The sequence below is a fragment of the Arvicola amphibius genome, chromosome 3, assembly GCF_903992535.2.
Source record: "Arvicola amphibius chromosome 3, mArvAmp1.2, whole genome shotgun sequence".
NCBI classification, from domain to species: domain Eukaryota; kingdom Metazoa; phylum Chordata; class Mammalia; order Rodentia; family Cricetidae; genus Arvicola; species Arvicola amphibius.
Window position 1 is genome coordinate 125,212,923 of NC_052049.1, and position 25,865 is coordinate 125,238,787.

At 42.1% G+C, this 25,865-nt stretch overlaps 1 protein-coding gene across 1 annotated transcript in view; it reads left to right on the forward strand.

The window, feature by feature from the left end:
• Positions 1–421: 421 nt before the first annotated feature.
• Sin3a (SIN3 transcription regulator family member A) overlaps positions 422–25,865 on the forward strand; it is a 61,796-nt gene continuing 36,352 nt past the window's right edge. Inside the window, 5 exon segments of the mRNA XM_038323909.2 lie at positions 422–604; positions 14,023–14,244; positions 16,751–16,927; positions 23,503–23,609; positions 24,611–24,893. Of these exon segments, the coding sequence (XP_038179837.1) occupies positions 14,056–14,244; positions 16,751–16,927; positions 23,503–23,609; positions 24,611–24,893 (756 nt within the window). The 5' untranslated portion in view covers positions 422–604; positions 14,023–14,055.

The window sequence follows — 25,865 nt, forward strand, 5'->3', positions numbered from 1 at the left end:
GTTAGGCCTGTGGCTGGGGCGGTAATGGGGAGGGATATGTGGGACTCTCCAATGAAATGTGAGGAGGTGCTTTTCTTCCTCCAATAATATTGCAGCCTGGGGGAGGGATTCGGCAATCAGTCTCCAATAGGCGGGGTTGAGTTAGGGACGCTCCCCGCCAATAGGGGCGTGGAGAAGGTGAGCGGCTCGCCCTCCCTCCCAGCGAGGAAAGGAGGCGGGAATAGGTCTGTACGGCGCGGTGATTGGCCCAACCTTTGACGGATGGCTAGTATATCCCGTAGCGGAGCGAGGTTAAGCCTTCCCTCGGCGGGGCGGGCTGGGAGAGTGGGCGGGATTTCCCGGGTAACAGAGAAGCGGCCGCGGCGGTAGAGGCGGCAGAGACGGTTTCTCCATCTTCCCCCCTCCCCTTCCCCCCCTTAGAGTTTCCCTCCCTCCCTCCCTTCTTCCCAGTCTGGGCACCCAGGCCTGTGACCGCTTCGTGAGCGCATAGGAGGTTGCCAGTCCGCTCTTGCGGGCCTGTGCCCGCGCCGTTCCGGGGCCTCCGTGCTGGGTGCGAGGCTCACGCCGGGAGCGACGCGCAGGCTGAGTGGCTGGAGCTTTTGCGGTAAGAGCACGCCGCGTCGCGGTTTGCCTGGCAGCTGGGTGGCGGGTAACCTGGGACTGGAGGGCGTGTGTTTTTCGGGGGGGCTGACCTCGGCTTCCCGTGCGTGGCTATGGGGGGCGGAGCGGGGCCGCACTCCGTGCGGGAGGGGGGAGGAGAGCGTAGTCCCGGTGCGCACGGAGGGGCGGGCCCTCGTCCCGCCGATCAGAGGCGGGGCCGGCGCGCGTGCGGTGGTGGAGAAAGGGGCGGGACGCACTCGCGCTAAATACCCGGGGCTGCGGCTCCGCCTCTCCTCCCCGCCGCGTGGGTGGGGCCTTGGGCTGCATCGCTTCGGGCCCGCGGGTGTGCGGGACGGGAAGGGGGGGGTCTCCCGCGTGCGGCTTTCAGGGCGCGGCGGCGAGGGGGCGTGAAGCCCGTGTTCCCCCGCCTTCGTGGGATCCGGTTGGCCGGAAGGCGCGTTCGGGGCTGCGATGCCACGCCCCCCGCCCCGCCCCCGCCGGGGTTTCTGCCTCCTTGGCAGTGAAGCGGCGCCGGGGAAAGCCCGCTGTTGCGTCTGGCCGGGACTTGGGGCTCCTTGTGTGCCCCGCCCTGCGTCCCTGTGGGTGGGAGGGGCTCTCGCCGACGGGGAGCGGTGGAGGTGTTCGGACTTTATGCTGTGGCTCTTTAGTCTATTCTGCCGTGGGCATAGGGACCCTGAGCTGTAGTCTTCTCTACTTTGCTCCTAACATCGTGGTTGGTGCCGTAACAGCTACGAGAGTAGAAGCGTGCTCAGCTGCTCCTCTTAGTTGTAATTATTGGGAGGAGATGCTCAGCGTCCTCTCAGTGCACGCGGTGGGGTGCGGTTGGTCCTGTGCCCATCCATGCTTCCGCGGCAGTGACTGGTGGGGGAGGGTCAGAGCCGTCAGGGGCTGGAAACGTGGAGGGCGCCAACCTTTCCTGGAGTTCTCTTGCTGTTCAGCGACTGTGTGTGGCTTTATGGGCGGAGCTTCGCATCAGAGGGGTTGATAGCTAAAATTTGCGACCAGTTTTGGTGCCTTAGGACTTGAGACTCAGTTTTGTCCTTCGAGCTGCTCACAAATCTGAGATTTTATTTTTATAGAAAGGATTGAATTTACATTTTAGTCTCATAACTGATTTTTAACAAAGGTGATTTTAAAAAAATGATTGTGCATGTTGGAATTTATCAGAGGCGCATAATCATTGCTCCACCACTAGACTATGTATCTCAGGCCGGATTCTTTTTCTTTTCCTTCTTTTTTGTAAGAGGGGGCGTATTCGAGACAGGGTTTCTCTGTGTCGTTTTAGAGCCAGTCCCGGCACTCGCTCTGTAGACCAGGCTGGAGATACCCACTGGTCTCTGCCTCCCCAGTGCTGGGATTAAAGGTGTGTGCCATTGCCAGGCATTCCTTTCTTCCTTCCTTTTTTTGTTTTGTTTTGTTTTTAAGTTAGGGGTTTCACTCTGTATCCCTACCTGGCTTTGAAGATTTTTTTTTAAAGTAAAAAACGCAGATTTCTTGACTGATACTCTCACCAAAGAAGGTTTTGTTACATAATCATAGCACCCCAAAGGTAAATTAGAATTTAGTATTCTTTGATTTTATGTAATGGTTAGTCCATAAAGCTTAATGTTGCTCGTTTTAGATACAAAGTTGGTTGGACTCCTCTATGGAACCTGTGTAGCATAGCCTACCAACCTGTGCTGCAAAGTTACTTTGGCCATTATGGATTTAGTGCATAGGTAACCATATATATATAAATTAGATGGGATGTTAGAGCTTAGAAAAATAACTTTTCATGAAAAGTAAACATTGAATCCTTATTTAGGTACTGGTGTCTGAATGAGTATGTTTAAACTGCATTTTAAAAATGATTTATAGTATGTGGTTTGTGTGTATGGGTGTGTGCGCCCACCCGCAAGGGTCAGAAAAGGGTGTCAGATCCCCTGTAGCTGGAGTTGACAGGTGGTTGTGAGCCACCTGGGAAGGGTCTGGTAGCCCAACTCAGGTCCTCTGTATCGAGCCATCTCTGCAACCCAGTGTCTGTATTTAGTCATATTGAAGTTAAGTTCTAGATTTGTCCTTTGCTCAGTAGAGGCTGAAAACCATGCACTGTGCAATACTTAAAGAGGCTAAGTGTTCACTTTCAGCTAAAGAATTAGCAATAGCAATAGAATTGATGTGGAGGCCAAAAAATAAGAGCTCGGGTGTTTTACAGATGTATAAACTTAAAAAGGTAGTGGACGATACTTCGCTTTTAAAGACAAAAGTTTGACCAACCCATAGTTAATTCTACCATTTGAAGTTCAGTCTGGGAACTACTGATGACTTTTTTTTTTTTTTTTTTTTTTTTGGTTCTTTGAGACAGGGTTTCTCTGCCTCGCCCTGGCTGTCCTGGAACTGTAGACCAGGCTGATATAGAACTCTCGGAACTCAGCCAGCTTCTGCATCTCAAGTGCTGGGATTAAAGGCGTGTGCCACACACCCGACATAAGATATAGTCTTATAGAATGTACATACAGTATATAGTATGCTGGAGTCACAAATCCTAGGCTTTAAAATTCAAGTAGGAGGTGCTGGAGAGACCGCCCAGTGTTTAAGAGCATTGTTGCTCTTCCAGTGGACCTGGGTTCATTTCCCAGTACCCACATGGCAGTTCATAACTGTAACTCTAGTTGCAGAGGATCCAACACCCTCACAGAGAAATGCGGGCAAAACACCAATGCACATAAAAATTTAAAAAATAAAATTAAAAAAATTTCAAGAAAAAACCTAGTTAGGATTTTTTTGTGCTTTTCCATACATCAGTATTATATGCTTTAGTTTTGTTCACAGTTAAAATAGCTTAGAATTATTAGCATTTGGGAGCACGGACAGGTGGCTAAGCTGTAAGAATGTGTATTACCCTTGCAGAGACCTGAGTTCCATTTTCAGCACCATGTCAACCTGTAACTGGAGCTCCAGGGCCTCCATGGGCACCTGAATACAGGTGCATAGATTCTCCATCTCCATACACGTAATTATAAATAGAAAAATATCTAAAAATTAAATAGTACCATTTTTTTTCTTTTTTAAGAATCAAGATGGGCTTGTTAATTTAACAAGATCTCTGGCAAAAACAAAGCCCTCTTGACAGAGCAGCCAATATACTGAAAAGCTATCCAGGGCAGCTTTAGTCTAGGAATTTTACTTAAAATTCAGAGGTTGTGTTCATGGCCTTTAGTAATCTAGCATAGTGCTTTCCAGTTTCAGATGACTTCCCCAGCTGAAAGTATGTTAAATTATATCTTTTGTATGTTCTTAAAAAATGACAGTACATTTTAAACAATAGCTTCTTCCCTCTGGTAAAACGGGTTTACATTTACTGAACTGACTCTGCCCGAGGCACTACATTTGTTTAAGGGTGTGTGTGTGTGTGTGTGTGTGTGTCTACGCACGCACGCATAGATAATCTGTGTGAGTGGTATGCACACATGTAATTTAAGTTTTATGTCAGCTTTGGATTGTGGAGTGGTGAAATGGACTATGCACTCTGTAGCCCAGGCTGCCTAGAATTCAAAGTGATTTTTTTTTCTTACATCACCTCAGCTGATTACATCTTTGACTTGAAATACATGTTTTAAAAGTGAAGATGTCTGATGAGGTGGCTTCAGTGGGTAAAGACACTTGCTGTGCAAACTCTTAAGACTGAACTAGATTTCAGGATCCCACTTTAGAAGGAGAGACTGATTCCTGAAAGTTGTCCTCTGACCATCACATCTTTGTTACCTTCCCAACAATAATAAATATTTCAAAGAAAACAAGGCATGGGGCCAGGGAAATGTCTGTCAGTAAAGATGCCGTGCAAGCAAAGGACTTGTCCTATTCCTGGAGCATACTTGGAAAACTGGCCTTAGAAATCTAAATGCTTGGTAGCCTGGGCTTGAACTCCAAACACTGGGGGAGCAATAGATGATAGGGAGGCTCTTGGGATTGACCTATGTGGGTCAACCCCAAATCAGAAAGGAACTTGTTTGAAAAATAAGATGGGCTTATAGGGCTTACAGCTGAGGTTGACTTGGCTCCTACATGCACACATTAAAAAATAAATAGGGGCAGCAGTATGGCGCAGTAGGTATAGCCCTTGTAACTAGGGCTTGAAGGCCTGAGTGTGATTCCCTGGAACCCACATAAAGGTGGGCAGAGAAAACCAGTGGCTCAAAGATGTCCTTTGACCTTTGCATGAGTGCACACTTCAAAATCATACATATATACAATAGTAATTTTTTTTAAAGGGAAGAAAGAGCCAGGAGAGATTACAGTACCTGTAATCCCAACACTTGGGAGATGGAGGCAGGAGGTCAGATATTCAAGGCAGTCCTTTGCTACTTAGGGGATTTAAATCAGCCTGGGCTACATAAGATCCTGCCTCACAAACTCAGACTAAGTGACTGAGGAGAGAATAGCACAGAGTGGCTTAGACCACATAGGTGGTCAAGACAGGCTCTGAATCCAGGGAGTCTGCCTCCAGTACCTCAACCATGTAAAGTTGCCTCTGGTTTACTGAGAGAGTAGTGTGTAAAGTGTTTGTGCATATATGTGTGTGTGCTTTAATCATAACAAATGTGTGTACTTAAAAAAATGAGTTTTGTAAGGGGAATATGAGCTCAGTTTATAGAGTGCTTGCTTTGTGTTTCTGAATCACTGGTTTCAGCCTCCACAACCTCATGAGACCAAGTATGGGGACAAACCTGCAATCCTAGTACTTGGGAGGTAAGTTGAAGGTCAGTTTTCAACTATATAGTGAGCTTGAGGCCAGTAAGAAATATGGCCTGTAAGTTGGCTTAGCAGGTAAAAACAATTGTTGCCACGCCTGATAACCTTGAGTTTGATCCCTAAGACTCAGTGTGGTAGAAGAAAACTGTAAGTAGGCATCACATACATGCGCACACCCCACTCATATCCTTGTGCAGCATTTACCACCGTCTACCTTCAGAACATACTCGTCTTCCACTGTAGGCACTTTATATACATATAAAGCAGTAAGTCTTCTTTAACAGAAGTGTTAATTGTTTTAAGTATACATGTGAATGCAGACACCTTTGGAGACCAGAGACATGGGATCCCATGGAGCTGTGGCTAAGATGGTTATGAACTACTTGATACTGTTTCTAGGAATCAAACTCTGGTCCTCTGAAGGAATAGCAAGTGCTCCGAACTGCTGAACTCACTCTCTAGTCCCTACCCCTTAATTTTTATTTTCTATTTGAGACATGGTCTCACATATCACTGGCTGTCCTGGAACTCACAGAGCTTACCTGCTTCTTCCTCTTGAGCGCTGGAGTTAAAGTCCTGTGCCACTGCATAACACACTCGCTTTTATCTTTTGTGATTGGCTTCTTTTACTTAGTTTTTCCTCTCTGTTCACTGATGATGTAGTATATGTCAGAATTTTCCTCCTGTTTAAGGGTCAGTACTATTGTGTATGTACATACCACAGTTAACTTGTTTTTTTTTTCTGCCTTATAGATTCGTTTGTCTATTTTCATTTTCTCTGTATTTTTTGCCTATAAGTATGTATGTGCATTTTTGGTGCCCAAAAAGACTAGAAGAGGGCATCTGATTCTTTGGGACTAGAGTTACAGACTGTTGTGAACCTCCGTGTAGGTGCTGGGAACTGAACCTGGGTCCTCTGGAAGAGCTGTTAGTGTGTTTACCCATTGAGCTGTCTTTCCTACTCTGCCTTGTGTTTTTATGAATAATTCTCAAGTTCTTTAGTTCTTGGATCAATATCTAGAGGTGGGATTGTGCTAATTGTGTTATTTATTTTGAGGAGCTATCAGTTTTTGCTTTGAAAAAAGGTTCGGGATGGGGGTGGGGTGGCTGCAGAGATGGTTCAGTGGTTAAGAGCACTGACTGCTCTTCCAGATGACTTAGGGTTGAATTCTTAGCACCATGGCTCTCACAGCCATCTGTAATTCCAGATCCAGGTAATCTGATGCCCTCTTCTGGTCTAGTGGGTACTAGGCACAAAAGTGGTACACAGGTAGACATACAGGCAAAATAAATACATCTTTTTTGTTTTGTTCGTTTTTCGAGATATGTAACCCTGGCTGTCCTGGAACTCACTCTGTATAGACCAGACTGGCCTCCAAAGATTTGCATGTATGAAAGGTGTAGACCACCACTGCCTGGCTAAAATAAACACATCTTTAATAAAAGAATTGGAGCCGGGTAGTGGTGGCACACATCTTTAATCACAGCACTTGAGACGCAGGGCAGGTGGATCTCTGAGTTTGAGACCAACCTGGTCTACAGGGCAAGTTCCAGGACAGGCTCCATAGCTACTTGGAAACACTGACTTGAAAAACGGGGTGGGGGGAGGCGCAGAAGGATTGGGCCTTGAATTCTGAGAGTGAATTGAAACACCACCCATTTAATTGACCACCTGCTTAAATTGCTCTGGGCTGGTGAGGAACAATCTTTGTCACTAAGAACTTAACATTCTTGTCAGGAAAGACAAGTAGATACATGCTTTTACCACACATCATTGAATGTTAAATGCATTAAGAATCAACTACAACATGTTGTAGGAGGTGCAGAGGAGGGACATGGCACTTGGATATGTAGGAAAAGGAGACTCTACAGGAGAGACACAAGAAAACCATATGCCTTCTCTGAGCTGTTGAGTGTCCTTAGGTATCTTAACAGTAATCCTGGTGATGGAGGATAGCATCGTCGTGAAATTCAGTTCTCTTATGTGAAGTCCTCCCTTTAGGAGCAAGTGCTCTTACTTGCTGAACTCTCTCTCTCTCTCATCTTTTAGATTTATTTCTAATTGTGTGTGTGTGTGTGTGTGTGTGTGTGTGTGTGTGTGTGTGGACATGTGAACATGTAGGAGCTCAGGGAGGCCAGAAGAAGTTGGATTCCCTAGAACTGAAGTTACAGCTGCTTGTGAGCTGCTTAACATGACTGATGGGAATTGAACTCAGGTCCTCTGCAAGAGCAGTATGTACTTTTAACCAAGTCATTTCTCCAGCCCCTGAAGTCTAATTTCTTGATGTATTTCTCAGTCATATTGTAGTACACTTATAAAAAGTACTTGATAAACAGTATTTGTGTATAGTGGTTTTTCACTTGACTGTTTGCTTATTTAGTATGTTCCATAGTGTGAATATCCCTCAGCACTTTTGTGGAAATTGGACAACTTGAAGTTGTCAGTCTGTTCTTCTAGCATGTGGATTCTAGGGATCAAGCTCAAACTGTTAGGTTTGGCAGCAAATGTCCTACCCACCAAGCTATCATGCCAGCCAGCATTTTTCCTTTTGATGTAAAATTTACATAGAATAGAATATATGTGTTGAGTGTGTGGTGTGTGTATGTACACATGCATGAGATCATGGTGTTCATATTTTGTGGCCCATTTTCACTTAGCATGTCTTCAATTGAGGATGAACACTGATTTTCATAATGACTGTTCATTTTCTCACAATATGGATGGAGCTTAGTTAGCTAATGCTTTTCATGCTCTCCTGCAATAGTTAGACTTGGCAAATGTGTAGGGCAGAGACCGGATAGGTTAAGTAGTGTGCACAGAGATCCACCTGCCTCTGCCTCCTGAGCTCTGGGATCAAAGGTGTGCACTACCACTGCCCGGTTTAGACTAAACTTTTAATAGTTTCCAAGCCAGTGAGATGACCCAGCAGTAAAACCTCTTTCGAACACAGGCCTGACAACCCTTTCGAACACAGGCCTGACAACCTGAGTTCAGTCTGGAATGCAAGTGAAAGGGAGGATGTGGTAGTGTGCGCTTGCAGTCCCAGAACTCCTGTAGCTGGGAGGTGAAGCCAGTGTAATCCTCTGGAATCTCCTGAACTAGCTAGCCTAGAGTACACTTCAAGACAGAAAACAAGAAAAAGCCTGTTTCAGCCAGGTGGAAAGTGAGAGCTGACTCCCAAAAGTTGTCCTCTGACGTTGGTACTTGAGCCTTGATGCACTTGTGCAAGCACTCAGTTCAGACACTCACTGTAATGAACAATAAGGGGAAGTACCTCCTACAGTATTAACATACATTCTTATCCAAAGGACCAGCAATTATTTTCTTTTAGTTTTTATTTTAAAGTAGATAGCATTTTATTTCATATGTCATTGATTAATTAGGCTTCCCAGCTAGTTCTGAAGCTTTTGGGGGGCAAAGAGTCATCTGTGGTCTTCCTAATCTTTGTGTTCAAGTTTTCTATATTTATAAAATTGAGACTAGAACAAAGTTCAGTGTGGATGTCTGTAATCCTGGTGCTCTGGAGGCACAGGTAGGAGGATTATGAGGCAGGATCTAGACTGCCGTTACACATCAACATCTTGCCTCAAAAGCAAAAAGTAAGAAGTGAAATAGAGAACGGCAGTACTTAGCAATATTGCTGGAAGAGTTAATGTTTGTTATCCCATGCATATTAACTATTACTGTCATTTTTCTTCTGCGGTTAGAACATTCAGCCCTTATTTCTACAAGTTCCACATTGATGGATTCAACCAACCTTAGATCAGAAATATTTGGGAAAAAATAGTACATCTTTACTCATCACATACAGACTTTTTCTACTTGTTCTCTTGAAAATACAGCTTGTTTAACAAGTATTTGCAGAGTATGACAAATTTTCTAGAGATTAAAGTATAGGGGATAATATGCTGGAAGATACATAGATTATATGCAAATATTACATCAGTTTGCATAGAAGACTTGATGCCAGTGGGTTTTAGTATCCATGGGTAGAGTGGTTCATATCTTAGAACAAATTTTCTATAGTGTGAGGAGTGTCTACAAAATTAGTGATAGCTGAGCCTTGTGGGTCAAGCCTGTAATCCCAGCTCCCCAAGAGTTGGTCTTCCTAAGTAACAGTGAGTTCAAGACCAGCCTGAGTTAACTTGTTTAAAAAACAAAAATGGGGTGACTGGGATTGTAGCTTAATGGTAGACTATTTGCATTAAATTAAGTTGACCCCAACATTGGTATTTCCCACTGCCCCAGAATTGGTAGACTAGATGAAGGAATGGGTTCTGGAAGGTAAAGTAAGATTCCCTCCCTCCAGATGTACTTGACTCAAGGGGTTTTTGTTTGGTTGTGGTTTTGAGTATATGTGTTTTGTTTTTGGTGCTGTTTTCTGAAGCAGAGTCATGTAAAACTCTAGCTGGTCTTGAACTTTTTATGAAAGCCTTGCTGATCTGGTCCTTGTAGTGATGCCTCTGCCTCCTGAGTGGGCTATAGGCATTCTGACTTCAATGATGCTAGTATACTAAACTAAGGAATTCTAGGAATTGTTTTATGTGTAGGGTGTTTTCCTGAGTGTGTGTTTGTGCATCTTGTGAATGAGTGTGTGGTGCCTACCGAGGACAGAAGAGGGTATTAGACCCCTTGGAGTAGAGTGACAGGTTGTGAGCTGCCATGTGGATGTCGGGAGTCAAATCCTGGATCTCTGAAAGAGTAGCCAGTGCTCTTAACTGTCAAGCCATCTTTGCAGTCCCATGGGTTGTATTTATAGTATTGGGAAACTAGTGGTAGATCAGATTCCTATTTGAGGGACATTTTGAAAGCGGTGTAGAGAATAGAGGGCGAGAATTGCTTGGGAAGTATTGTCAGCTGTCTTGATGAGGAGTGAAGGAGTGGGTGTGTTACTTAAAGGGAAGTGATTCATTGGGGAGATAGGAAATTGACAAAATAGCATAATTAAGAGAAAATGCAGGCTCTGGATAACATCTCTTCAGTTTTATATAAATGGTCCAGGAAGAAAAGTTCTGAAAATAAATGTGGTTAATTATGTCATAAAAGTAGTTTCTGACAGGGCAAGCAACTTAGTGGTAGTTGCTTTGCCTACAAAAGGCCCTGGGTTTGATCCACCACAAATTACAGTTACTTTTACTTTCTCTTTGTTTGTTTGAGACAGGGTTTCTCTGTATAGCCCTGGCTGTCCTGAAACTTGCTCTGTAGACTAGTCTGGTCTTAAACCCAGAGATCCATCTGCCTCTGCCTCTGCCTCTGCCTCCTGACTGCTGGGATTAAAGATGTGCACTACCACCTCCTAGCTTGATTCTTATTTGTATGCATGTTATGCACTGACATGTGTGCAGGTAAAACACCCATATACTCGAAAATTTTTAAATATTAAAAAATATAGTAAAACAAATGTTAAAACATGATCTCACAATAAATTAAGATCCTTTAATACTTAACCAGTGAAAAATTCACTTAGCATTTGAGCATCACAAAAAAACAAACAGAAACCCCACAGGGCCAGGGCCAAAGCTACAAAAGTTCAAGAGAGTTTGTCTAGAGTCTAGTGCCTAATAAATATTCTATTTTTCATATTCATTTGCTATGTTCTTCATACACATTTGGTTTATCATTTATAAAATATTGGCATTTTGGTAGAGATTAATCTCAGAAAATTAACATCTAAGTTTTAATCCAATAAAAGCTAAGCCAAACTCTGGTTTCATTTGTGGCTAGAAGTAGCAGCCAGCAATTCTTACGGAATTTGTAGTTCATCCATTTATTTATTTTTTTAATCTCGTTTCTCTTCCCAAAATAAGTGGAGGTTTAGTGTCCTGTGACACTTTGGTTGTCAAATAGCATGTCAGCCACTATGTGGGTGCTGGAAACTGAACCTAGGTCTTCTGCATGAACAATCAGTGTTCTTAACACTTCCTTAGTTACTTCTAGCTCTCAAATAGTATGCATAAACATGCTTATAATCCTTTAATGTGTATAATTTTTTAATGTTGAATTAAATAAGTTAGTTTTTAGTAGGTAAACAATCAGTTAAGGCATTTAAATGGTTACCCCTCAGAGCTGTCTGTCTGTTCAACTCTAGTTAACTAAGTCGGATGTACTATATCACATACAAACTTGGGGATAATTCTTGGATCTAAAGTTATAGACCAGAGTATATCTGTTGCTTGAAGTTTTTGAAAAGATTAATTATTGTATTTATTAAGAGTATTTAGATATGGGGAATAATGTACTGAATCTTAGCCATTACTGAGTTTTCCTTTCCTGTGTGTGTGTGTGTTTATATATATGTGTATGTATGCATGTGCACACATGCATGCAAGGTATATTCTTCAACCTGGAGAACTCCAACTTGGCCAGACTAGCTGGCCAACAAGCTCTGGAGATTCTTTCTCTGGCTCACTTCTGCATCAGGGTTAACAGATGCCTCCTGCCCAGCCCTTTAAAAAAGTTAGCTCTGAAAAACAGTCTAAGTTGTCTAAGGCTGCCCTTGAACTTCGAAACTGCAATTCTCCTGCAGGCTGTCCCCCAATACCAAGCCTGTCTATAACTATAATTTTTATCTTCTTGAAATAGGGTTGATGTCTTTAAGTTTTTATACATTAGAAGTTGTGTGTATGGTAGTTTTTACTTGCATGCTTGTCTGCACTACTTGCATGCTTGGTGCCATTGGGGCCCTAAGAGGGTGTTAGATCCCCTGGAACCTGAGTTGCTGAATTATCGTCGTAAGCTGATGTGTGGGTGCTAGAACTCAAACCTGAAAGGACCAGTGCTCTTAACCAGTAAACCATCTCTCCTGTTCCAGTTTTGTTTGTTTTATGAATTCTGGAGATTGCACTTTAGAGCCTAATGTTTGCATAGCAAGCACATTACTGATTGAGCTTTCTCCCTAGCCCAAGTAGACAGAATGTCTGCCTGCCTGTTAATTTGTTTTATTTTTAATTGTGTATGTGTGTGTGTGTGTTGTAGAGGTGGGAGAAGGGGGACTGTGTCCTTGTATACATAAGTGAAGTTTCTGCAGAGGCTGGATCCCGTTTAGTAGGAGTTACAGCGAGCTGTGACCTAAGGTATGGGTGTTGGGATGGGAACTTTGGTCCTCATGATTGAGCAGTAAGCACTCAGCCCCTGGAGCATTTCTCTCCAGCCGCTCTTTCATTTGCATAGTGTTTCTTCTGTGTGCATGTATGTATGTGTGCCAGGGCGTGCGTGCGGGGGGGGGGGGGAGAGGGAGAGAGAGAGTCAGAGGAGACTTGAAATTGCCTTTTCTTTTCCATTATGGTTCAGGAATTGAATTTAGACCGTCAGTCTTGGCAGCAAGTACCTTTACTTACTGAGCCATCTTGCTGGCTTCTAAGTATCCATCTTAACTGTAGTATATTATGTTTGTGTTAAGGATACTGATGTCAGAAATGTTCAGGAAAAAAGTAGATTCCTGGACAAAGTGCATTTAGACTTTGTGTACCCTTTGATGAGAATGCCACTCCCTCCAAAGGTATTGTTAAGCTGAAGAAACTTCTTGTACTTAAAGAATGTGAGAAAGGGCCAGAAGGAAACTTGGGAGTCATCTATTCTATCTTAAGTTTTTTAGTTTGAGGTGCTAAAAATTACTTGAAAGCAAGAAGTTTTTCAAATGTACCTTTTTTTTTTTTGGAGACAGTTTTTCTATGTAGCACTGGCTGTCCTGGAACTTGCTCAAAAGACGAGATTAGCCTTGAAGTCACAGAGATCTGCCTGCCTCTGTCTCCTGAGTGCTGGGATTAAAGGTGTGTGGCTCCACCACTTGACTGTACATTATTTTTTTGAGGTAATCTTTGCCCTCATTTTTCTGGCATATTATCACTCTATGATAGCTTTAGTTGTAGCAATTGATATTTATGAAACGAAACCCATCTAATACTAGTCCCCCCTTTCACCTTCATAGCATGCATACTCTGTGCCCGTACTAAATTTTGAGAGTTGTATTTGCAGCATATGAGTATATAACTAGTATTAGCTATAATAGTGTTTTGGGAGCTACTTTTAGCTACTGTTCTACTGATGTGAAGAAACACCATCAGCAGGACAGTTTAGAGGAAAAGCGTTTTAATTGGGGTCTTTCTTACAGGTCAGGGTTATCATGGCCAGGAGCAGCTGGGCAGGCATGGGGTTGGAGCAGTAGCTGAGAGCTTATTTGTTGAGGCACAACTAGGAAGGGGAGGGAGGGACGGAGGGAGGGAGGGAGGGAGGGAGGGAAGGGGGAGGAATGACTGGGAATGGTGTGGGCTTTTGAAACCCCCAGTGACATACCTTCTCCAACAAGGTCACATCTCCTAGTTCTTCCTAAACAGTCCATCAATTAGGAACCAGACATTCAGATATATGACCTAGGGAACCACTGTCAATGAAACCACCACAGGAGAATGACTAGAAAAGGAGATTTTTAAATTATTTGCAGTTTTGAATTGTAGGATTATTTTCAACTTAGTGTTACCAGATTGATTAAAACTCTCTGAACCACATCTCTCCTAGTCCTAACTTGCTCGCTGTGAGGTGTGTGTAAACTATTTGGTGATCATTTCTAAGATGAGTAGATCAGTTCTGAAAGTCAGGCTTACATTAAACTTGGGGAACTGCGTCATACTAGAGGGAGATTTTAGTTTCGTGTTACTTTTTGCATTTTACAGGTTTTGTAGTGCATTCCTGAGCATGAGTGCAGAATGAAGCGACGTTTGGATGACCAGGAGTCACCGGTGTATGCAGCCCAGCAGCGAAGGATTCCTGGAAGCACAGAGGCTTTTCCTCACCAGCACCGGGTACTTGCCCCCGCCCCTCCTGTGTATGAAGCAGTGTCTGAGACCATGCAGTCAGCTACAGGAATTCAATACTCAGTGGCACCCAACTACCAGGTAAGCTAGAGCCAGGGGAGGGAGTAGGAATAAGGGTGAGAGTGGTGGTTTCATCCATTGAGAGTGGTTTTTATAGAGCATAGAACTACCCACGAAAAACTTCACGTGAAATATATATGGAGATGTTTTAAATATATGCATATGGTAGTGTGAAAACCGCCAGATAAGCTTAAAACAATAATAACAAAAGTCATGTAATGACCTCTGAAGTTCTCTGCATGTTGCTGTTGACCCTTAATCTTTCTTCCACCTCCTTAAGGCCCCCCTCTCTTTTATTTTATTTTTTTTTGTGTGAAATTTGTTCTCATTATGGAGCCCAGGCTAGCCTTGGACTTCTGTCCTCCTACTTTAGTTTCCCAGTTGTTGGGTTATAGGCTTGTGCCACCTTGCCTTGCTTCTTTGTGTTAGTTGAGGTTAATTCCAGGGTCTTGTGCATATCAGTAACCACTAACCCTTCTTTCTTTGTTACTACCCTTTCTCCTCCCCCCCCCCCCCCCCCCCCCTCCCTCTCTCTCTCTCTCTCTCTCTTTCATCTTTAGGCAGGGTCTCACTGTGTAGCTGTGACTGACCTGGAAGTCTTGGTATAGACCAGGCTGTCTGTCTCTGCCTCCAAGTGTTTGGATTAAAGGCATATACTACCACACCTCACTTGTTTTTTTTATTTTAATTCTTCAGTGATAGAGATTGAACTCAGACCCTCATGTGTGCCAGTAAGCACCTGAGTGTCAGTTTCTTAGGAGTCTCCTATGAAGCAGTGTAATGCTTTCACGGGAGGCTGATCGAGCAGTAAGTTACAGATAATTATTAACTTAGGACTAGAAGAAAAGGGCTTTTGCTTGTGGGGTTATTCTTATATTAATTTATCTAAATATTATATTAATTTATCTATAAATATAAATATTATATTTATAGTAGACACAGTTGTATATATCCTCAGTGGTGTGTGCTTGTAGTAAACGCAGCTGTCTCAGATATTAGCAAAGGATAATTAATGGTGCTATCTTGTTACCTTGAAGTTCTGGGGACCTGGTCCACAGCCCTTGCTTGCTGGGCAAGCACTGTGCTGCTGAGCTCAGATCTTCAGCCCATATAATTAAGTTTTTTGTTGTTGTTTTTTTTTTTTTTTTTTTTTTTTTGTCTTTTGGGTGGGGGTTTTGAGACAAGGTTTCTCTGTGTAACAGTCCTGGCTGTCCTGGAATTAGCTCTGTAGAACAGGCTGACCTCAAACTCTCAGATCCTCCTGCCTCTGCCTCTCAAGTGCTGGAAGTAAGGCATGTGCCACCACTGCCTGGCCATATGATTAAGTTTTATGAAACCCTGTAAAACACATAATTTGAAATAGAAAAGCTCAGATTGAGACCCCTTATGAAACATGTATGTATTAAAATTTGTAGAATTCATTTAATTTTTTTTTTTTCTTCCCCCCCCCCCCCCCCTTTTTTTTCTTCTTTGAGGTAAGGTCTCTTCCAACCCAGACTGTCCTTGAATTTGCTGTGTTGAGATTGCAGGCAAGCACCAGCACATCAAGTCTGAGTGCTGGAGGTGGAGCCCGAGGCTTCAGGAGCACTGGGCACATACTCTTTCAGCTGAGCTGCATCTCCAGCCCCTTGCATATTTTCTTATCCATTTTCTTAATAAATTTTATATCTGTAATTTTACACACAGTTTTTTTTCTCTCTCGTCCGCTCAGAGTGATTTTTATAAATTTGTCAGAATTTGTGAAAAGCCTTGTTGTTTACTAAGTTGGGGTGTACAGTTTATACTGCATAGAGAAGGTAGATTTTACATTGCTCAATCTCCTCATTTGGAGATGAAACAGTCAGATCTACTGACATTAAAACTGTCCCTCCCCCCATTATTTACTTATTCTTCGTTTTAGAGGCAGGATCTCCCTCCGTAGCTTAGGTTGACCTGAAATTTTCTATATCGATTCAGTAGACCTCAAACTTAGAGCAGCGCCACCTTCTTTAGCTTTTTAAGTGCTGGCATTATTGGCATGTGCTCCTACTTTCGGCTTTAATAGTTTTGAAATAGGAGAAGTGCTCAGGGAATTTATTACTATTATTACTATTTGTGACAGGTTCTCACTGTATGTACTTATACACACACACACACATATACTCACTATATATACGTGTGTGTGTGTGTGTGTGTGTGTGTGTGTGTGTGTTTGTGTGTGTGTGTGTGTGTGTTGACGACTGTTCTGGAACTCAGAGGTATCTGCCTGCCTCCTCCTCCCTAGTTCTGGGATTAGTTCTGGGTATGTGCCCCATACCTTGCTGAAACTGCTGAAATTGAATTATTTTTAACATCTGTAAAACATTAAATATAGGGGAGCTATAACATCAGTTATTCCTTCTTTTTTTTTTTCTGGTACATTTCGTTTTCTTAGTATCTTTGTGCATGAAGAAATACATAGGCATGCTATGTAGATTTGTGTTATTTCTCAGATGTGTTTGAGGAAGAATGCCCAAGCCTGAATTTGTCTGTGCTTTCCTCACTCCAGGTCTCAGCTGTGCCCCAGAGTTCTGGCAGTCATGGGCCCGCCATAGCAGCAGTTCATAGCAGTCACCATCACCCCACGGCTGTCCAGCCTCACGGAGGCCAGGTGGTCCAGAGCCATGCCCACCCAGCGCCACCAGTTGCACCAGTGCAGGGACAGCAGCAGTTTCAGAGGCTAAAGGTGGTATTCTGTTTCTTTACTTGGATCACTGTGTCTTCAGCAGGAAATAATGCCTTAACCTAAGAGAGTGGGGTTTGAATTACAAGAAGTTTTGCTTTTGAAACCTATGTGTATTTCCTTTTTGTATATTTTCCTGTGTATGTGCCTAATCCAGAAAAACATACACTCAGAAAATGTTGACTGTATAAATGCATGATACTCAAACAGAATTGAAGGATCATTGTCTTTGAAAATGAAGTCTGGGTTTGAGGTGCTTTCTTTTAGACTCAAGACTTCTTAGTATTATAATACTTTTATTGAGTACACACATACCTGGGAGCAGACCAATTTGGGAATAACAAATTAGCACCACAGTATATAATACAGCTCAAACTTAATAATATTCCTATGCGCTGAACATCTGAATTTGTGGGCATCCTTAAATCTGTGCTTTGTAAAACATGCTGCTTTTGAGGCACATTTTATAATGCAGTTTGGCGACAATAGTTGTGACTGAAGTGTCAGTGTTTTTATATGTCCTGCTAAATGCATAGTGGTGCTGTGGAGTACTTGAGGCATCTGGGAGGACTGGTTGAAGCTTGTGTTCCCGGCTAACCTTTTTGTCCCATTTTGTTTGAGTGTGTGTGTGTGTGTGTGTGTGTGTGTGTGTGTGTGTGTGTAGCAATTGCTTAGTTTTCACTTTTTCTGATTTACACTTAGGTAAATCAGTTTGAAACCACATACAAAACAATGTAAATTAAAACTGAAGTGGTGAGAGTTGTTTTATCTTCATTTGGTTATAATAGCTTAGTTCTATGTAGGGGCTTGCATGTGGGAGGAACAGTATGCCCCGAAGTGCATCTGTGTGTCAAAAATGTCTGTTCTTTGTTTTCCCTAATGCAGTCCTTCCTCTTACCTGACAGCTTGCTTTCTGCTATTTCAGTTACAGTTAACTTGTTGAAAATTGGGAAAAAAAATTCCAGAATAAGCAATATATAAACTTTAAATACAGTGCCATCATGATTAATATTTTGATGAAATCTCACTCAATCCCCATCCCAAGTGGGATATAAATCATCCTTTACCCAGCAAACTCAGTATGTGTCCTGCCTGTGAGACTTAGAAAACCAGATCATAGTCCCTCCCCCCCAGTACAAGAATAGTGATACTCGTGATTGGGATGTCCTGAAGAGAAGCCATAGAGGGTGTCCTTTAAAGTGGAAATGGGGAGGGAGGAAAAGCTGTGCCGAGGCTGGTAAAATGGGAGGTAAGTTGTCTTTACTAATTTATAAGTCAGATCTTACCTTAAATACGTATGTAGAGGAAAAAAAACCAGTAGGGTAGGGTTCAGACTATACTAAGTTTCAGGCATCCACTAGAGAGCTTGGACATGAGACCTATCTATACTAATTGAGTTTTCCCTGGTACCTGCCTTGTTGGTTTCTGATCTACGGTATTTAATATCGGCCTAAGGACACTAAATACTAGGTAAATAACATAATGAATACCAGTCTTTAACAATATAGAGGAATTGTATGAAATCTGGTATCTATCTTGTTTTAAGTAATTTCAGAGTTTACTGAGGAATAGTTTGAAGAGCATAAGTTATTTGTGCCATTTTGGAAAATTTGTTTTTACAAACATTTTCACATTCTGTAGCAGACTTTCTTTTTGGCTACCAACCTGCTCCCAAATCATGACTTGGAGATTTATTATTAGTTATGAATGCTTGGACTTAGTTTAGGTTTGTTACCCTAGCTCTTTTATTTTTTTATTTTTTAAGATATTTATTATGTGTATAGTATTCTCTCTGCTTGTATCCTTGCCCACCAGAGGAGGGCAGTAGATGATTATGAGCCACCATGTAGTTGTCAGGAACTGAACTTAGGACCACTGGAAGAACAGCTAGTGCTCTTAACCTGAGTCCACTCTCCAGCCCCACATTCCACTAGCTCTTATAACTTATGTTTACCATGGTTCTCTTCATCTGCATTTTGCCTCAAGGCTTTTTATCTTTCTTACATTCTGTTTGTTCTACTTCCCTGCTTCCTACATATCTGTCTCTGTTTGGCAGCTACCTGGTGACTGTCTGGCCCCAGACAGCTAGCGCTCGCTCTCTCTCTCTCTCTCTCTCTCTCTCTCTCTCTCTCTCTCTCTCTCTCTCTCTCTCTCTCTCTCTCCTCTTCCTCCCTCTCTCATTCTCTCTTTCCTCTCTCGAGCCTAAATTCTATTCTTCCTACTTATTTTCTCTGCCCTCCAGCCCCATCTATTATCCCTCTACTGCCTAGCTCTTGTCCACTCAGCTTTTTATTAGACCAATCAGGTGCTTTAGGCAGGGCAGGCAAGGTAAGAGAACAACACATCTTTACATGATTAAACAAATGCAGCACATCTTTTCATAGTTAAAGGAATATTTCACCGCAGCATTTTGTGTAGAGTGATGACTGTGTTGCAGAATGAGGTACAACTGTGAACTTAACATTTTATTGAGTTCCGGGAACAAAAATTTAAAGACTTGGTTTGATGTGATTTATAGTGTGTTCTGTTGATAATGCCTTAATAGTCAAAAAACTTGATACATTGGTCCTTAAACTAATAAAAAACACTTCTAGAACCCTTTTAGTAGAGGAGAGAATTTTGAGATACAGTCTCACTATGTAGCTGAGATTGTGCTCCAGGTTGAGATTCTCTTGTCAAGCCGGGCGGTGGTGGCGCACGCCTTTAATCCCAGCACTCGGGAGGCAGAGGCAGGCGGATCTCTGTGAGTTCGAGGCCAGCCTGGTCTACAAGAGCTAGTTCCAGGACAGGCTCCAAAAAAAGCTGCAGAGAAACCCTGTCTTGAAAAACCAAAAGAAAAAAAAAAAAAAAAGAGAGATTCTCTTGTCAGTCCTCTGACTGTTGGAATTACAGGTGTACATCAGTGCTGGGCTTGTAGGGAGTTGTGCATACAAGCATATGGAATATGTTTTGTTGTTTTTATTTTTTTCTTAAGAAAACTAGCAAGGTAGAGCGTTGGTATATACCAAGTTTTGGGTTAACTTGGAAGGTTTTTTTTTTTTTTTTTTTTTGTTAAAAGATCTTGATTGTTAGAATTTCTAAATATAATAACTTGTTGACTTTCGGGAATTGTGGTTTAAGGCAGGGTCTTAACTTGGGCTGACCCAGAAGCTGCTTGAGGGTTCCTCTGACTTGTCTGCTAGTCACATCCACTTCCCAGGTATGGGTGCTGCTGTGGACCAGTTCCTCAGCCCTGTGTTTTTGTTTTTTTTTAAACTTAAAATTCTTCAAAATTACATCTCTCTGTGTGTGCACAAAGTAGCACCTTGTACCTCTTTGGAGGTCAGTGAACAACTTTTGGGAGTTGGTTCTCTTTCTATACCATGTGGGTCCCAAGAATTGAACTTAAGTTATCAGACTTGGTAACAGGTACCTTAACCTTCTGAACCATCTCAACAACCCTTGAATATTCTTTTTAAGGAGAAGGGAATTTTTCTTTTTTTGTGTGTCTCTGTATAATTCAACTACTCATTTTCACATTACTTTCCCTTTTTTAAAATTAATTAATTTTTAAAAATGTATTTTGCTTTCTTGAGACAGTTTCTCTTTGTAGCCCTGGCTGTCCTTTAACTCACAGAGATCTGCTTGCCTCTGCCTTCCAAGTGCTGGGATTAAAGGTGTGGACCACCACCACCTGGCTCATTTCTTGCCTTTTTTTTTCCTGGCAGTAGTAAACATAACCCTACCACCTCACACATGTTCAGGCAAGCCCTCTACCAATCAATGAGCTGTAGTCCCAGCCCTTGCCTGCCATTTTTTTTTATATGTATGTGTCTTACTTAGTTACTGTTCTATTGCTGTGAGGAGACACCGTGGTCAAGGCAATTTATAGAGAAAAGGCATTTAATTGGGGGCTTGCTTAAAATTTCAGAGGGTTAGTCAGTGATCATCCTGGCAGTGAGAATGGCAGCAGGCAGGAGTGGTGCTGGAGAAGTAGCTGAGAGTGCCCATCTGATTTACAGGTGTACATAGGGGAGGTGACAGACAGGGCCTTCCCTGGGTTGTTGAAACTTGAGTTCACCCCTGGTGACACACCTACTCCAACAAGGCCACACCTCCTAATGTTTCCCAAATTGTCAAATATGAGCCTATTGGGGGGTCATTCTTATTCATATGACCACAGGGAGAAAGACAGAAACACAAAGACAGAGAGAGGTTGTTTTAAAGCAGGACTTTTTTGTGATGCTTTTAGTCTCAGCACTTGAAGGCAGAAGCAGGTTTATATCTGTGAGTTCAAAGCTAACCACTATACCGCAAGTTCTAGGCCAGCCATGGTTACACAACAAAACCTTGATTTTATTTTTTTTTAAAAATTACAACAAAATATTGTCTTCATATGACAAAAAGTTCAGGCCCAAATCATCAACATCAAGTCTCCTGGTTCTGCCAAGTCACTGTCCTCATTCATGGTGTCTGTCTTCTAAAGACCCATTTAATTCCTCAGGAAGTGAGCTGATGGTATAGCCCACCTGAAAAGGTGAGTGGGATCCACAGAGTCCACCTTAAAGAGCTGGGTGTGGTGTTGTGTGTGCTTGTGATTCCTGGGAAGGCAGACTAGGCAAAGCTTTTAGGCTCAGTAGCAGGCAGCCAAACCTACTTGGAGAGTTTCACGATGGTGAGAGACCCTGACTCAAAACGATTGATGGACCTCGTGCACATGCATGGACACACAAATGAATATTGTCAGAAAAAGAAGTGTTCAGTTAGCTTTTGTCCTGGACTCTGGAGGTGTAACTCAGTGGTAGAGCTCTTGCTTAGTATGTTCAAATTTCTGGCTTCAACTAGCACAGCAGCAGGAAAAAAATCCTGATTTTTTTTTTTTTTTTAATTTGGTGCTAGGGAGGAATATAAGGTATGTAACAGAATGCTTACGATTCTTAGTGTGAACCCCCCGCCCCCCCAAAAAAGGGTATGAACTAGGGTTGTAGGTTAGTGGTAGATCCCTTGCCTATCATACAGGAGCCCATAGATTGAATTCCCAGTAATATGTAATGAAAACTACAAAGATTAGACACGTGAGTTTTAGAGGATATTCATTCTATAATACCACTTAATGATTTATTTGAACGTAAACATTCTGTTTCATGGTACATCAAAAATTGTAGCTTTTACCTAATCAGATATTATTTCCTAAACTTCCCTAAAACCTGAAATTTTATTTAATTTAAAATATTATCTCAGTAATTCTAACATTATCCTAAGATGTAGTCATCTCTTTCTAGCCCTTCAGACTCCTGTCTGTGGTAGGTCACTTTTGGATGCTCACTTTCCGTTGTCTCTTTGTTCGGTTACTCCTCAAATCCACACTGCAATTCAAGCCATTCTCACATCAGTTACAATTAGCCTCAGAGCTTCCCTTCCTTCCTTTCCCTCCTTCCTTTTCTTCCTAGTTGTTTGTGTATGTGAAGTGTATGTGTCTGTGTATGTGTGTGTGTTGGGCAGGGTAAACACCTATTCATGTTTGTGTAGGCCTGAGATTGATTTTGGGTGTCTTCTGTATTCCTTTCCATCTTATTTTGTGAGGCAGGGTCTCTGAGCCAGAAGCTCATTTCTGCCAGAGTAGCTGACCAGCCAGCAAGCCCTCAACTCTACCTGTGCTCAAGTACTACCTGTAACCCCTCTACTGGGTTTACAGACATATGCTAATGTGCCCCGCCCAAATATATGTGTGTGTGTGTGTGTGTGTATTCTGGGGATCCAATTTTATGTGTTCTGAGGATTCAATCCTGGGTCCTCATGCTTACACAGAGAACATTTTTTTCTGTTGTGCCATCTTCAAAAGCCCCATTCATACCTTGTTTTAATCTATATTGTGGTCATGTCAACTGGATTACATGAAAATGAAGAAGAAGATAACATCTAAGTTGATTTTTGCAAGATTAATGAGTTCTTCATGATCTGGATCCTGTTGCTTTTTCATCTTTATTTTTCCTAGCCATGCTTAACTTTTAGCAGACTGACTGGTTTTAGTTTTGCAGATAGACTACATGAGATTATTCCCTTGCTGCTGCTTCTGACATTCTTCACAGGGCCTCATGTACTTGTTTGCTAATGTGTCCTTGTCTTTAGGTTTCAGCTTATAAATCACCTCTTTGATTTCCCTCGCTTTGACAGAGAAAGTGATGCTGTTTCCATGTGCTGTTGTGGCTTTCAGTCGTTGTTTTACACCCACTGTGTTAGGAGTTATACTAGATAAGAGCAGTTTCTGTGCAGTTACAATTTTAACTTGTTATTGAATCTTCACCACCTGTGTTGGTTGTGCTGCGTTGTATCTTAGCACGTACTTACAAAATGGCTACATGAATACTATGGTAATATAATTATTAGTCACTGATCATTCCCTATAGAATTATCCATGGCAAGGATACAGAATTTGAGGTGATTTTTTTTTTTGTTTTAAATTTCGATCATATTTTAAGTGTTCATACTAATTTCTGGTACTTCATATATATTTCACTTACTGTCTTGATTTGAGTATGGATGATCTGTTGTTAAAAAGTTTTGACTTCTTATATATTTGAAATGTATCCCTGCCTCAGGTGGAGGATGCCCTGTCCTATCTTGACCAGGTGAAGCTGCAGTTTGGTAGTCAGCCACAAGTCTACAATGATTTCCTTGATATCATGAAGGAATTTAAATCTCAGAGGTAAAAAATTTGTGTGACTACATTTAAGTTTGTGCTTGGCATGTTGATTTTTTTTTTTAAAGATTTTTATTTATTATGTATACAGTGCTCTGTCTGCTTATATGCCTACTCACCAGAAGAGGGCACCAGATCTCATTACAGATGGTTGTGAGCTACCATGTGGTTGCTGGGAATTGAACTCAGGACCTCAGGAAGAGCAGTCAGTATTCTTAACCTCTGAGCCATCTCTCCAGCCCAGCATGTTGATATATATATATATATATATATATATATATATATATATATATATATATATATTCCACCATCATCCCCCCATTTATAGATGATTATTTTCTTCGGGGGAATGCTTTTGAGATTAGGGTCTTGCTATAAGTAGTTGAGGGTGGTCTTGAACTTTGGGCAGCCCTATTGCCTCAGCCTCTCAAGTGGCATGTACAGCTGTGCATCACTGTATTTTGATTTCATGATGGAAATTGCAGAGTTTTTAGGCTTTTTGTTTGTTTGGTTTTTGGTTTTTCGAAACAGGCTTCTCTGTGAAATCGTTCTGGCTGTCCTGTGTACTAGAAAATTTTAAAATCTTTCTTGGTGCTTATTTTAGTCAGGGAAGTAACAGCGGTAAATTGATTTTTATTTATTTATTAATTGTTGTAAGATACCCTGCTATTCTGGCATGACTGTGTGAGAGTAACTCACCTGAACAGTCTAGACATAAAGCCCATTACAGTTCATACTGGTATATTAAAGATTGGGCCCAGCTTGGGAATTACAGAGTTGTACTCTCTGTACATCTGTTTGATAGAATTGTGTGCATGAATGTATATTTTATTTAAAATTTTGATCAAATCTATAACTCTAAAGCTAAGTGGCTTTGGAATTTAAGTTCGTTGGCCTTGGTTATTATGTTTTCCTGTTTAGAGAAAATATAGAAGTTAGTTTTCCTCTAGGTTTTCTGTCGAGCTTGCCTTTTATCGCTTCTCTTTCTTTGTAATTGTTTTTGTCAGTATTGACACTCCAGGTGTGATTAGCCGTGTGTCCCAGTTGTTCAAAGGCCACCCTGACCTGATCATGGGCTTCAATACCTTCTTGCCCCCTGGCTACAAGATTGAGGTGCAGACTAATGACATGGTAAACGTGACAACCCCTGGCCAGGTCCATCAGATCCCCACCCATGGCCTCCAGCCCCAGCCGCAGCCACCACCTCCACATCCTTCTCAGCCTTCAGCCCAGTCAGCTCCAGCTCCTGCTCAGCCAGCTCCTCAGCCCACACCTGCCAAAGTCAGCAAGGTGAGTCATGGGAAGACACCGCATCCCTAGACAGTACTTCTCAGACATTCCCCTGTATTAGACTCAGATAGCTATCCAAGTTAACAGCAGTGATGTCGTTAGAGAAGATGTTGACATCTCACCCCATCACATGGTTCGTGTTTATACTCACTTAAGTCATCATGCCAGCAGACTGTAGGACTCTGTTTGTCCTCCGCTTCTGTGTAGTTAGCCTCTGAACTGGGTTTGTAGTAAGTAGTCCTTTGACACCACAGGTGGGAAGAAAGTATGTGTGTGGTTTGCTTTATTTTTTGACTAGGGTTTTCTGTGTTGCCCAGGCCGGTTTTACAATCCTGGGCTTTGGTGGTCCTGAGTAACTGTAACTCTAGGTGTTACAAACACACCTAGCTCAGAAATGATTGTTTTTATCATGGTCAAATTAGACTCTACTTACATGATTGCCATTTTATAAACGTTGCAGAGCTGGGCATGATGACATGTCTATAAATCTCAGCACTTGGAAGGTGGAGGTAGTCGGATAAGAAATTTGATGATATCCTGAGTTGTATAAAATACTGCCTCAAAAACCACAATCAAGTTGCTCCATTTGGCAGGTCAGCTGATAATCATGATAAGTGGAAGATACTCTTGATCTAGATAGAATTGTCATTAGCCACATAAGATTGGATTTTAGGTCAAGCAAATTCAGCGTTTTAGTCATATTAGCTAAATTTCATGTCTCAAGAACCAGCATGTAGCTGGTGGCTCTTGTGTCTGATGACATTTCAGAGCGCTCTATTGAACAGAGCTGCTGTAGAAACATTTCATATTGGATTATGGGCACAATTAATTGTTGTCTTATTCTTGACATTAAAAATCTGTGTAGGATGAGTTTTTCTTTTTAATTTGCACCTGTTAAGCTAGTGAGCTTAAAATTTGCTTATGAAAAGTTTATAATTAGAAATAGCTCCTTATTTGAGGTTGTATTTTGAA